We start from the raw sequence: 15,114 nt of genomic DNA on the forward strand, positions 1-15,114 counted from the left end.
GCCTCCTGACCAACATGTATAAGGAATCTAACCTCATGTGCAGTCGGAACAGGGGCCAAATTTAAGCAACTGGTACTTGTACACGTCTAGTTTCCACAGCACTATCACTTCGTTGCCAACTGAAGAAAATTCAACAGTCTTCAGTTGATGAACGAAGTGAACGTGTTGTTGAAACTAGAAGTCTACAGGTACCAGTTACTCAAGAGTCTTCAATTGATGAACGAAGGGATCACTTTGTTGAAAATAGTAGTCTACAGATATCAGTTACTTAATGCTCGCTCCTATTTCTTCTGCACATGAGCTTGGATTCCTCCTACACGTTGGTCATTGGGCCTGAAGGCAGCGCAGTGAAACCGCGGAACTGATCACATAAATAAATTACATTCAAAATACAGACCGTAGAAGGTGTTTTTAACGTTACATTTTATATTGAGCACCCGAAGTCCCTCAACCACGTTGTACAAAGATTGACGTAGAGACTAATTCGAAATCTATCATTTCGAAGTTCGCAAGACTATTTCAGTATGATGTTGTTCAGTGAACAGTTTTGGAAAAAGGAGTTTAGTATTTCGACATTCTCTCTATCATCCACCGCATAACATTCGCCATACTTTCATACATAACGGAACTAAAATTTAAATATACAATTGGACTCACATTTCACTTACAAGTCCTTGTATTTACTTTCATCCAAATAAGAACAGCGAGAAACTTAACAAAACTTAACATCAGAATTATGGATCATGAAGTAGACAAAGTTAAGGAATTCTCCTACCTAGCCAAAAAAATAACTCATGACGGATGGACCAAGGAGGACACGAAAAGCAGAAGAGCACTGGCCAAGAGAAGTTTGCTAATTTCAAACATAAGCCTTCATTTGAGGAGTAAATTTCTGAGAATACGCGTTTTCGGGACAGCATTGTATGGTAGTGAGAAACGGATTGTGGAAAAACCGGAACATACAGAGTCGAAGCCTTTGATATGTGTTGCTACAGAAGAATGTTGAAAATTGCGTGCGCTGATAAAAGGTGAGGAATGAGGAACGGAACGTATGGAAAACACTAACAAGAAGAAGGAAAGTATGATACGTCACCTGTAAAAATAACAGAATAATTTCGGTGGCACTAGCGGAAACTGTAAAGGGTAGAGACTGTAGAGGAAGACAGAGATTGGAATACATCCAGCATATAATTTAGGATGTAGGTTGCAAGTGCAACTCTGAGATGAAGAAGTTGGCACAGGAGAGGAATTTGTGGCGCGCGCATCGAACGAATGCCTTCTTTTACCACGTCTTTAGGAAAACATTTTTTGGATGTATGCATTTTGTATGAATTTCCTGGATCTTCATCCTCACTTTGTAGAGAAACCTTTTCTCGTTAGGGAGAAGCCCCTTTCTCTTCTGAACTTGGAATTAAAATAAATTAGGAGCACCTAGAATGGTTTTAAAAAATTATAGAGTATATATTTGTGTCTAAGCTTGTCTGAGACGAGAATGGTCTGGTAGGTATAAGAACTGGATTTTCGCAGATCCATGTGATGTTGCTGCAGATGTAGAGTTCTCAAGGAACATCAGAGACAAGAATGTTGTCGTACTAGTGTTTAACCGTGCAAAATATTGTTCTACTGATGTCTTATCCATTTTCTCGTATGTGCACCATGGAAGTTTTAAATAAAAATCGCTCCTTCCAAGAGCGCAGGGATGCCTTTCTGACTGAGCATAATATAGCCCCAACTCCAGTAATGAAAACTGCTATCTTACAGCTTCGTTCGGGGTCCAAGTTGAACTGTTAGTCACCCTTACAAATGGCAAGGTAAGTGGCAGTAATCGCATTAAGGTAGCAGCGTAGCATAGTCAGTGTGGCCATACGTAGTAAACGTCTGTGGAATCCAAACGAACCTCTGAGTTAAGTACAGTTTCAGTTACTGTATGCATAAAACATTTGCATGAAATATTTCGCATTGTACAGGGCGAACCAAAAATCCACCGAAGGACTGTCAGTGGTGATAGTATGGACCAAATCAAGTAAAAATGTCCTGTAAACGTGGGCCCTAAATCTCATAGCTTAAGAATTATGAGCAACTGTTCGTCTTCACAACTATGAAACGTATCTCTTCTACTATACTAGTGCTCACAGCTCTTAAGATAAGTAGTTTAGAGCCCATGTTTGCCGGATATTCTTTCTTGTTTTGCTCCATACCATCTCCTCCCAAAACACAGCAAGTACAGAGCATGCAGTAAAAGTGATATGTTTCACCGTGTCCAAGATAAACAAAAAAGTGACCGTTTTATAGACATTTTCTTGGTTTGGTCGGTACTATCACCTATGGAAGCTCGTCGGCGGAGTTCTGGTTCACCGCCCTGTATAATCCGACAACGCATCTCCCTTAGCGCTGTCCACCCCCAAACAGATCCGTGTAAAGTTACAGCTACTTCTCTTTTGCAAAGATGTGACGCACTCTTTTTTTTTTTCCGCTGTAGTTCCAACACATACGACGTGCTAGCTGGTACCAACATCGTGACCGAGGGGGGCACAAAACACAATGTGACAGACATCATTTCTCATCAGGATTACGACCCCAGTGATTCCTGGATCAACGACATCGCCGTGCTCAAGGTTAGTATTCCAACTATACTGAAATGTGGATTTATAATGGAAAGAACTCAATAATATTCGACAACATTTAAACTGCACAGCCTCAAAGACTCAGTACACAAATGAGATGGAGAAGAATCGAGCCTAAGTAGGCGATTGCGGCCCTCCTCTGGAGACAACCGACAATAGGACAGTGACAGGGTTCCACAAGTCAGGAAAGGCGTAGAAGACTGTCACGAAAAAGGCTGAAAGCGTACCAAAATATTGATGCTAATAGTAATGACATCCCCATTACTATAATTTTCCTTCCAAAAATCTCAGTTCATGTGTTCAGGACTCGACATCGAAAAACTGTCCACAAAGTATGATCAAATCGAGAGACTCACGAATGTCAAGCACTAAGCCGAGATCCTTAAAGGGAGAAAATAACACGCATACAGAAACTCAAGGGGACCTACACCCCACTCCACACTTTGACCAAGAATATTGTTTATCCATTTGTCTGAGACAGCGCGGATTTTCAACTGACTAGCAGTGAGTATTCCGTGCGCTGATTTGACTATGGTTTGTTAACGATGATTCATCCAGTTGGGTTCTCTCCTTACTATTTTTATTTTTTTAGTGCGGAATGTTAACCGAACACACCGCGGAGACTAAACTTGTCGATTTTCGGCAATTGGACATTAAAGAAAAGGTACATATCACTACCACTGTACATATTTGCTTTGATATGTTACAGGAACGAGTCAAGCGAGCTAAATTCTGGTTATTGTTAAAGACTGCTGGCTAGTTTTCTCCTTCGCCATCGGTGTAGATGCATCACGTAATTTTATTCCCATCACATACGCCTGCGATATTACTGCGCCGAATTGTCATTAAAATACCACACCAACAATCGCACCCTTTCTTTACCTTTCCGCACGAGCAGTTTTATTGAAACTAAACCCAGCTGGGCAAAAACACATATAATTCATTTTCTGTAGAGGTTGATATCGATGTTTCAATCAAAATGATTTTGCTGTTAGAACTGTAAAACACGTTGACTACATTGGGGGATTCCATACCAGCGATTAATTTTTTTTATTAGTCGTTAGCCTGCATTTCATTAATAAATATATCTTAAGTGTGAAGTCACGTTCTTGGATATCAAACTTTTGTTTTTAAGGTTTTTATTTTCTTTTAAATTAAACCACTTTACAAAGGGAAAATTTAATTTAGCTCTTAAATATGTAATCCTCCATAGGCCGGTAATGTAAATTCCTTTTGTTTAATATTGAAATGTCCTAACTACCGACTCACGTTGCTAAGGAAGTAGGTGATAAAAATGTTCATTGTTGCTAGCTACTTATTATAAATTCAACTTCGCTACTTTGAATAAAAAACACGTTTATTACTTGTTTCATTTACATTTGTGATCTAGCTCACTGTTGGATAAAATACTTCTATTTCCGCTTCTACCTACTAACTTTCCTATGTAGATGTCCTACAAAATAATATAACAAAAATGACCTCTAATCGAAGGTGTAACTTTTGCCCTATCAAAACAAATATACTTTTCCAGTGCAGGAACGATCTTCTACTGAAATCTCACGCCAAAACTATACTGCATGAGTTGATCAGTTAAGAAGATACACACTCATCTACATCTACATCTAGGTGACTAACTCTGCTATTCACAATAAAGTGCCTGGCAGAGGGTTCAATGAACCATCTTCGAGCTGTCTCTCTACCGTTCCACTCTTGAACGGCGCGCGGGGAAAACGAGTACTTAATTTTTCTGTGTGAGCCCTGGTTCCTCTTATTTTATCGTGATGATCATTTCTCCCTATGTAGGTGGGTGCCAACAGAATGTTTTCGCAAACGGAGCAGAAAACTGGTGATTGAAATTTCATGAAAAGAGTCCGTCGCAAAGAAAAACGCCTTGGTTTTAATGATTGCCACTCCAATTCACGTATCATGTCTATGACACTATATCCCCTACTTCGCGATAATACAAAACGAGCCTCCTTCCTTTGTACCTTTCGATGTCATCGTCAGTCCCATCTGATGTTGATCCCGCACCGCTCAGCAATACTCCAAAATTGGGCGGACAAGTGTAGTGTAAGCAGTCTCTAAATAGTAGATCTGTTGCACCTTCTAAGAGTTCTGCCAATGAATCGCAGTCTTTGGTTTGCTCTGCCCAAAACATTATATATGTGATCGTTCCAATTTAAGGTGTTTGTAATTGTAACCCCTAAGTATTTAGTATTATTTACAGCCTTCAGATTTGTGTGACTTATCGCGTAATCGAAATTTAGCGGATTTCTTTTAGTACTCGTGTGAAAAACTTCGCACTTTTCTTTATTCAGGGTCAATTGCCACTTTTCGCACCATACAGATATCTTATCTAAATCATTTTGCAATTCGTATTGGTCATCTGATGACTTTACAAGACGGTAAATGACAGCTTCATCTGTAAACAATCTAGGACAGCTACTGACATTTTCTCCTATGTCGTTAATATGAATCAGGAACAATAGAGGACAAATAACACTTCCTTGGGGAACGCCGGATATTGCTTCTGTTTTGCACGATGACTTTCCGACTATTATTACGAACTGTGACCTTTCTGACACGAAATCACGAATCCAGTTGCAGAACTGAGGCGATATTCTATAGGCACGCCGTTTGGATAGACGACACTTGTGAGGAACGGTGTCGAAAGCCTTCTGGAAATCTAAAAATTTGAAATCAATTTCACATCCCCTGCCGATAGCACTCATTACTTCATGAGTATAAAGAGCTTGTTGTGTTTCACAAGAACGGTGTTTTCTGAATCAATGTTGACTATGTCAATAAATCGTTTTCTTCGAGGTACTTCATAATGTTCGAATACAGTATATGTTCCAAAACCCTACTGCAAATCGACATTAGTGATATAGGCCTGTCATTCAACGGATTACTCCTACTTCCAGTTTAGGGTATTGGTGTGACTTTTTCAGTCTTTACGTACTGATCTTTCTGTGAGCGAGCGGCTGTATATAATTGCTAAATATGGGGCATACTCTAAGAGAAACCTGACTGGTATAGAATCTGGACCGGAGGCCTTGGCTAAATTAAGATATTTAAGCTGCTTTGTGACACCGAGGATATCTACTTGTATATTTCTCATCTTGGCAGTTGTTCTTGATTGAAATTCAGGAATATTTACTTCGTCTTCTTTGCTGAAGGATTTCGGAAAACTGTGATTAATAACTCTGCTTTAATGGCACTGTCATCAGTGACTTCACCGTTGTTATCGAATGGTTCAAATGGCTCTGAGCACTACGGGACTTAACGTCTGAGGTCATCAGTACCATAGAACTTAGAACTACTTAAACCTAACTAACCTAAGGACATCACGCACACCAATGGCCGAGGCATGATTCGAATCTGCGACCGTAGCGGTAGCGCGGTTCCAGGTTGTAGCCTAGAACCGCTCGGCCACTCCGGCCGGCTGTTATCGCTCATTGAAGGTATTGATTGCCTCTTGCCACTGGTGTGCTTTATGTACGACCAGAATCTCTTTGGGTTTTCTGACAGATTTCAAGACAGAATTTAGTTGTGGAAATTATTAAAAGCATCTCGCACTGAAGTACGCGCTATACTTCGAATTTCTGCAAAACTTTGCCAGTCTTAGAGATTTTGCGTTCTCTTAAATTTGGCATGCTTTTTTCGCTACGTCTGAAACAGCGAAGCGACCCGTTTTGTGTACCATGGGAAGCCAGTACCATCACTTATTAACTTACGTTGTGTGTATCTCTCAACTGCTGTCGATACTATCTCTTTGAAATCATTCCACAACTTTTCTACGCTTCCATGACCAGATAGGAAAGAGTGAAGACTGTCTCTTTTATCAGCATTTTCATCAGCTTTTTTTAATAGATATACTCTGCGTTTCTTCTTGATGGTTGTAGGTGTTACGGTATTCCGCCTAGCAGCAACTGCATTGTGGTCGCTAATCCCTGTATTCGTCACGATACTCCCTATTTGTCCAGGATTATTTGTTGATAAGAGGTCAAGTATGCTTTCGCAACCATTTACGCTTCGAGTGGGCTCATGAACTAATTGTTCAAAATAATTTTCTGAGAACTTGGGACCGATGAAGCGTTTTAGTTTGTCGTACGATATCATAAAATTCTTCGCTTGTGAGACTATTCACTGAAAATACGTTTTCTCTAGACGTTAGTCAATAGGTAACTCTCTGAACTTTAAATCGGGCCCGAGATGGTAAAAAATATTGTGCATTATTATTGAAGTTCACTCTAGACCGCTCAATAACAGTCTCAGTTATATTCTAAATAATATTGTGCAATAATACTGTGGTTGGGAATGTTGGGCAATAAAGACGCTAATGATGTGACAATTACTCTACTTTGTTGCCTGCAGAAAAACAGGTAGATGCAATTTTTGTTTGCTGATGGCTCATAATTTGATACATTACTGGAATTGGTTCTCCCCATGCATGACCGTCCGCCCGATAAAAAACCAATAACTCGAGAATGAAATGAGATATCGCTCTTCTCTCAATTTTGAAATACAATTTCGAAATCTTATCCACATTCATTCATAGGAATGTATGAGCTAAAACTGAGGCCATTATCAAGAGCCGACTGAAAACTGCCCCCTTTCTTTCGGCTAATAAAACTAGGGGTAAAAATTGTGGTCAGTTAGCAGAGGGTCAGATAAATGTACAACCTAGTAGAATTTTTCTCGCTAAGATGTCTCATGGGTAGTTACACATCGCTCCATTTATCATCCTTTGACCCACTTGGTTGTAGAATCATTAAATTTAACTGAGTTTCCTAGCAGTTGTGCAGAATTGCAAAATACGGAAACATTTGCAACTAAAACAATACAATACGAAATTCAAGAAATTGAAAACACGTATTTGTGACTGAAACTGAATAAAGCTAATTTTGTTGAGTTAAACTGAAGTCAGTAGTGAGTGGTAGCCTCACAATAATTAAGATAAATTCAAACGGTTTTAACAACAGTTCATCAACAAAGTTTATATATGTACACAGCAAAGTTAGCAGTAGTTCTGATATGGACAAAGACGAACCCCATACCAAGCGAACATCACACAAGGGTGTTTAGGTTCAAAGTCCAGAAGTTCCTTAAATTCAGGAAAAATCGGAAATTGTAGATCGTTATTTAATTCGGTAGTCACTGAAAAGCGGTAATAAAACTGTCTAATGATATCTATCTAGTTTCATTTTAGTGCTCCTAGTTCGCCAGAAATTAATTTAATATGACTATCAAAAACACTGACTATTGTAAAATATCTGAGCCAGAAAACAGGTTATGGATGCGCCAACACTGTGCAGACTTCGTCATACGTGGTATCGTGGGGAGTTGCGTATTCAGGTTTAATATTTTTAACTGCAGAATTGTTCGCTGCTAGCAACGTTAAAACTATTTACTCTATCAAATCGGGACATTCATAGGTTATAATACACTCAAGCGCCAAAGAAACTGGTATAGGCATGCATATCAAATACAGAGATATGTAAACAGGAAAAATACGGCGTTGCGGTCGGCAACGCCTATATAAGACAACAAGTGTGTGGCGCAGTTGTTAAAACGGTTACTGCTGCTACAGTGGCACGTTATCAAGATTTAAGTGAGTTTCAACGTGGTGATCTAACCGGCGCAACAGCGATGGGACACAGCACCTCCAAGCTAGCGATGAAATGGGTATTTCCCCGTACGACAATCTCACGGGTGTACCGTGAATATCAGAAATCCACTAAAACTGCAAATCTCTGACATCGCTGTTGCCGGGAAAAGATCCTGCAAGAACGGGACCAATGACGGCTGAAGAGAATCGTTAAAACTGATAGAAGTGCAACCCTTCTGCAAATTGTGGCAGATTTCAATGCTGGGCCATCAACAAGTGTCAGCGCGCGAGTCATTCAACGAAACATCATCGATATGGGCTTTCAGACTCGAAGGTCCAGTCATCTACCCTTGGTGACTGCACGACACAACATTTTACGCCTCGCCTGGGCCCGTCGACACCGACATTGGACTGTTGATGACTGGAAAAATGTTGCCTGTTCGGACGATTCTCGTTTCAAATTGTATCTAGCGGGTGGACATGTACGGGTAAGGAGACAACCTCATGAATCCATGGACACTGCATGTCGACAGGCGACTGTTCTAGCTGGTGGAGGTTCTGTATTGGTGTGGGGCGTGTGCAGTTGGAGTGATATGGGACCCCTGATACGTCTAGATACGACTCTGACAGGTGACACTTATCTAAGCATCCTGTCTGATAACCTGCATCCATTCATGTCGATTGTGCATTCCGACGGACATGATTAACTGTAACAGGACAATGTGACTACTCACACGTTCAGAATTGCTGCAGAATAGCTCCAGGAACAGTCTTCTAAGTTTAAACACTTCCGCTGACCACCAAACTCCCCAGACATGAACATTATTGATAATGTCTGGGATGGCTTGTAACATGCCGTTCAGAAGATATCTCAAATCCCTTGTACTCTTACGGATTTATGGACAGCCCTGCAGGATTCATGGTGTAAGTTCCCTCCAGCACTACTTCAGACATTACTCGAGTCCATGTCATGTCGTGTTGCGGCACTTCGGCGTGCTCGCGGGGCCCTACTGATGTTATGCAGGTGTACCAGTTTCTCTGGCTCTTCAGTGTATAAACACGTATATTTCATTTGACACCTCCTTTGAGTTCGTAGTGGACTAGGTCCTCATAATATTAATTTGTTAAGGAATTGGCATTAGTGAAAGTTATTAACATGGCTGTAACTTGAGTAGTTTTCTGCGTACAAAAACGTTCTAAGGTGTGATAGACTCGTCTCAACTCTGTTAGCTGGCTTTGGTATCATTTTAGCCTTACTAGATGGTGTATTGCTAAATGTCACAGGTTTTTATTCCAGTGGGTATTCTCGCAATCGTCCACCTCCGTAGCTGTGTTGTCAGTGCGATTAATTGCCATGCAGTGCACCAGGGTTCGATTGCCGGTAGGGATTTTTTCTTGGTGGTAGTACGAGTTATACACAGTTTCGTGAGGCTAATAGGGGAGGTAATCGACCACCTAGTAGCGCTTCCAAAGTCAAGGAAGCCAACAGCGACCGGGGGAGCTATGTTCTGACCACATTCCCCTTCATACCGCATCCGAAGACGCCATTGACAGAGGATGACACGGCGGTCGTTGGACTCTATCGGGCTCGATTGGACAATGTTTCAAGGCATTATCATTATGTCCCCTTATGGTGAGTAACATGGGTGGTGAGCTTATTTCTGCCGAATTGGAAAAGTAATCCCGCTACTCAAACGCCTGTCGCTGATATGTTAGTGATTCAGAGTTGTTATTTATCTAGGTTTTCTGCAGTCTCTGTCCGTACGAGTGGTATCTCGGTAATCGACCACAAGCGATTACTTAGGCTGCCTGCAATCTACAGTACAACAGGAAAACTGCTAGGTTCTCCATCTACAATTTTTACCTGTCCTCCACACTTGTTTCCATTTGCCAAACTGATTATTCCTTGATACTTCACGATGCACTGTGCCAACCGAGCCTTCCTTTTAGTCAAATTAAGCCATTCATTTTTTTCTCAACTCGATTCCATATCTCCTCATTAGTTACGCGCTCTACCCGTCTAATTTTCGACATTCTTCTGTAGCACCACATGTCAAAAACTCCTGATCTCCTCTTGACTGTACTGCTACTGGCCAAGTTTCGATTTCATGTAGGGCTACACCCTAGACAAGTACTTTGAGAAAAGTCGTCTCAGAACACTTTTATTTTCCAGGAACTCGGTCATTGCTAGTCTCCCTATTCCCGCCACCATTAGTTATTTTCCTGCCAAAATAGCAGAACTCATCTATTACTTTTAGCGTCTCATTTCCTAAACTAATTCCGTCATCATCGTCTGCTTTAATTAGATTGTATACCATTATCTATGTTTACAAAATAAGTTTATAAAGAACATGGTATGTTCATTCTCCTGCAGGTGTCGCCAGCTTTTCCAATTGATGGCACCACAGTGGCGCCAATACAGCTGCCGGAACAGGGGGAGCAGGTTCCAGATGGCGCCAATATCACAGTCATCGGCTGGGGAGATCTCTGGGTAAGAAACGTCTGCGTAATTTCTAATATCTGCAGTGAATTTCTCCTAAAAGACACCACTTTCAACGCCTGGATTCCCACTAATTGGGTGTGGCTCTGCAGCTTAGACAGTGGTATTCTTCTTGCAAACATTAGATGCAGGTGATCAGGTAGTAACTGCCTTCCTAGATCTATAAAGGTTGTTCGACGTTGTGCCACATTCTCGGCTAATAATTAAGATACCATCACTCTGAGTTCTTCTTAGATACGGTTTGGTTCGAGATATGTTTGACTGAGAGAAGTCAGGGCCAGCAGTGATACCAGATTTTCTACTGATGATAATATTGTAATTCATCAATAGTAGCCGGCCGAAGTTGCCGTGCGGTTAAAGGCGCTGCAGTCTGGAACCGCAACAGGTTCGAATCCTGCCTCGGGCATGGATGTTTGTGATGTCCTTAGGTTAGTTAGGTTTAACTAGTTCTAAGTTCTAGGGGACTAATGACCTCAGCAGTTGAGTCCCATAGTGCTCAGAGCCATTTGAGCCATCAATAGTAGGAAACTGCAGAGAGGCTGGAACAGGATGTCCATACGGTGTAACAAATCACAGATCTAATTAAATGCAGATGAACGTAAGGTACTGATCGTAAGAAAGGAAAGCAACTTAGTGGTATTCGATTACAAGATTAGTGATGGACTTCTGGAGTTCATCACATCATTTACATATTTATGGCTAAGAGTAAGAGGCAGTATGAACTGGGAGGATCAGGAGAAACCAATAGCAGGAAAGGCGACTGGGAGGCAGATGCCTTGGAGATGGATCCAAAGTAGACTACTGCTGGAGTGTCTGCAGTCCTTATCCAGCAGGCTTCGGTTGAAGTCGGAGGCGTGTGGCTACAACTGAATCAGCTTGGTATAGCCGCGCGGGATTAGCCGAGCAGTCTAGGCCGCTGCAGTCATGGACTGTGCGACTGGTCCCGGTGGAGATTCGAGTCCTCCCTCGGGCATGGATGTGTGTGTCCTTAGGATAATTTAGGTTAAGTAGTGTGTAAGCTTAGGGACTTATGACCTTAGCAGTTAAGTCCCATAAGATTTCACACTAATTTGAACATTTGAGCTTGGTATAGACCATGCGAAAGTGTAGCAGAGTTGCCTGGGGAACTTAATGAGAATATTTCAGAAGTGAAGCAACGACATCCGAAAACTGCTGCTGCATGACTTTGAACAACCAGTATTCGAGGAAGACTGTCCAGTCATTTTGCTGTCACTTTCCTACTTCTCGCGCAGAGACCTGGGAATGAGAGAGTCATTTTCCCCACCCTCAATGAGCGAATGAAATAGGATAGAAAAACACTCATATTAGCAAAAAGTACTGTCAGGAACTCATGATACTGTGGTTCGAGAAGTACGTACACTGAGGGAAAGAGCTCGCAATTCCAAATTGTAATTAATGTAGAGGAATGAAGTTTTGCAGATCCATTTGTTGGCTCTGAGCACTATGGGATTTAACATCTGAGGTCATCAGTCCCCTAGAACTTAGAACTACTTAAACCTAACTAACCTAAGGACATTCGAACCTGCGACCGTAGCGGTCTCGCGGTTCCAAACTGTAGCGCCTAGAACCGCACGCACCAGATCCATTTGTCTAGGGGACATATTCAAACGATTAACTTTAAAGGATCACATATTAATGTAAGCACGAGATACCCAAATGCAAGTGTGAAAATATGGCACATTAATAACCGGTGTAACCGCCAGAATTTTAATTGCAAGCATGCAAAGATGCATGCATTGTGCCGTACAGGTGCCGGATGTCAATTTGCGGGATGAAGCTCTATGCCTGTTGTACTTGGTTCGTCAATACAAGAACGTTTTATGCTGTTTGTGTATGACGCCGAAGTTTTCGTCCGATGATATCCCATATATGCTCGTTTGGAGACCGATTCGCTGATCGAGCAGGACAAGGCAACATGTTGACGTTCTGTAGAGCATGTTTGGCTACAAAAGCGGTATATGGGCGAGAGTTATCCTGTTGGAAAACGCCTCCTCGAATGCTAGTAATAAATGGCAGCACAACACCTCTAATCACCAGATTGACGTACAAATTTGCTGTTAGGGTGCGTGGGATAATCAAGAGAATCCTGCTGTCATACGAAATCATACCCCAGAGTATAACTCAAGATGCAAGTCCAGTGTGTCTAGTACACACACAGGTTGGCTGCAATTCCTCAACTGCCCTCCTCGTAAGAAACACAGGGCCATCATTGGCACCGAGGCAGAACTGGCGTTCGTCAGAACATACAGCAGACCTCCACGCAGCCTTCCATTTGAGGCGTGGCGCCGTATACCGATCCTGCCTTGGAGGCGGTTAAGTGGGAGATGTCTCAGAGCTGGAGAGTGACAGACGGTGACGCGAGACTGGACTGGCACGTAGTTTATGTGTCAGCCGACAGAGGACAGTATTGGATAGGGGACTGATTTAGTTTCGATTGTGCCCACTAGAGTGCACTATAGTAATAGAATGTTTTTCATAAACTGTTCTAGTATTTTCATAAAGTGTTATTATGTCTTTTTGTGTATGTAAAATGTTATAAATGTGTTTTAGCAGTATGAATGATACGTGAGTGTGGTTTAAGGTTAATATGAAGATAATTGTTTAACGAGTTATGTAGCGGGATTTAGTGTGGGAACATTTCGAAGAAGTATGGACATGGACAAAGGGGATTTTTATAGAACAGATTTGTAAAGTAAGTTTATGGTAAAGGGAAAGTTAATTCAGGCATAAATAACAATAGTAAATAACTTTATGCATAAGCAAAACTTCAGCATATTAGATAATTACCTCGGTAAAAAGTGCAGTCGTGAGATTTACTATTTTGCGATTGGTTATTGATGAATAGCGCGGACTGACGCGGGAGAGTGTTGTTTTCCTATTGGCTGTTGAGTAAACTGAGCAATGGTAAGGCAGTACTCTTCGCGCGCCTTTCTCTGCTGTTAGAGAAGACTCCTTCTAGAGAAGGAGTCGAAGCCTAGCCATGAAACAGATCGGACGTGTGCAGTAGTAGTTCCGATGTAAACGATAAGTTGCCGGATCTAGCAGTGTTTCATACATCAAAAGTGTTGTAAAGTAACGGCATAATTATTCCGATGTGTGTGTAGAAATTTCGGAATTTTTAAGTGAATTTTGTGATGAGATAAGACATATATTCCGCGTGGCGTATTGAGCAGGTCAGTGGCTCAAAACTGTGACTGCATTTGGTACCGACAAACTTAATATTTGGCGAGCATTCTCAATCAAAAACAATCAGTATTTTTGTAGCTATTACGTTTTCGGGAAATGCTACACCATAAACTTGCTAACGTGATTGAAACGGATTGTGAGTGATTGTGTTACGACTATCACGGGCTTGGCAGTGATACTTGTTCACCTAAGTTTCAGAATATATTAATTGAGGACAAAATTTCCAAACTTTCATTTGTGTGAAAACTTTCTCCCGGAACGTAGATTGTTGTTGTTGTTGTGGTCTTCAGTCCTGACACTGGTTTGATGCAGCTCTCAATGCTACTCTATCCTGTGCAAGCTTCTTCATCTCCCAGTACTCACTGCAACCTACATCCTTCTGAATCTGCTTAGTGTATTCATCTCTTGGTCTCCCTCTACGATTTTACCCTCCACGCTGCCCTCCAATACTAAATTGGTGATCCCTTGATTCCTCGGAACATGTCCTACCAACCGATCCCTTCTTCTGGTCAAGTTGTGCCACAAACTTCTCTTTTCCCCACTCCTATTCAATACTTCCTCATTAGTTATGTGATCTACCCATCTAATCTTCAGCATTCTTCTGTAGCACCACATTTCGAAAGCTTCTATTCTCTTCTTGTCCAAACTATTTATCGTCCATGTTTCACTTCCATACATGGCTACACTCCATACAAATACTTTCAGAAATGACTTCCTGACACTTAAATCTATACTTCTTCAGAAACGCTTTCCTTGCCATTGCCAATCTACATTTTATATCCTCTCTACTTCGACCGTCATCAGTTATTTTGCTCCCCAAATAGCAAAACTCCTTTACTACTTCAAGTGTCTCATTTCCTAATCTAAATCCCTCAGCATCACCTGACTTAATTCGACAACATTCCATTATCCTCGTTTTGCTTTTGTTGATGTTGTTTCAAGACACTATCCATTCCGTTCAACTGCTCTTCCAAGTCCTTTGCTGTCTCTGACAGAATTACGATGTCATCGGCGAACCTCAAAGTTTTCATTTCTTCTCGATGGATTTTAATACCTGCTCCGAATTTTTCTTTTGTTTCCTTCACTGCTTGCTCAATATACAGATTGAATAACATCGGGGAGAGACTACAACCCTGTCTCACTCCCTTCCCAATCACTGCTTCCCTTTCATG

General features: G+C 41.4%; 1 protein-coding gene across 1 annotated transcript in view; it reads left to right on the top strand.

Annotated features, from left to right (window-relative positions):
* The window catches only part of LOC124778484 (mite allergen Der f 3-like), a 51,802-nt gene that overhangs the window by 19,742 nt on the left and 16,946 nt on the right, over positions 1-15,114 (top strand). The window contains exons 3-4 of the mRNA XM_047253647.1: positions 2,480-2,615; positions 10,610-10,726. Coding sequence (XP_047109603.1) covers positions 2,480-2,615; positions 10,610-10,726 — 253 coding nt within the window. The remainder of the gene's footprint in view (positions 1-2,479; positions 2,616-10,609; positions 10,727-15,114) is intronic.

The sequence above is a fragment of the Schistocerca piceifrons genome, chromosome 1 (genome assembly GCF_021461385.2).
Source record: "Schistocerca piceifrons isolate TAMUIC-IGC-003096 chromosome 1, iqSchPice1.1, whole genome shotgun sequence".
NCBI lineage: Eukaryota > Metazoa > Arthropoda > Insecta > Orthoptera > Acrididae > Schistocerca > Schistocerca piceifrons.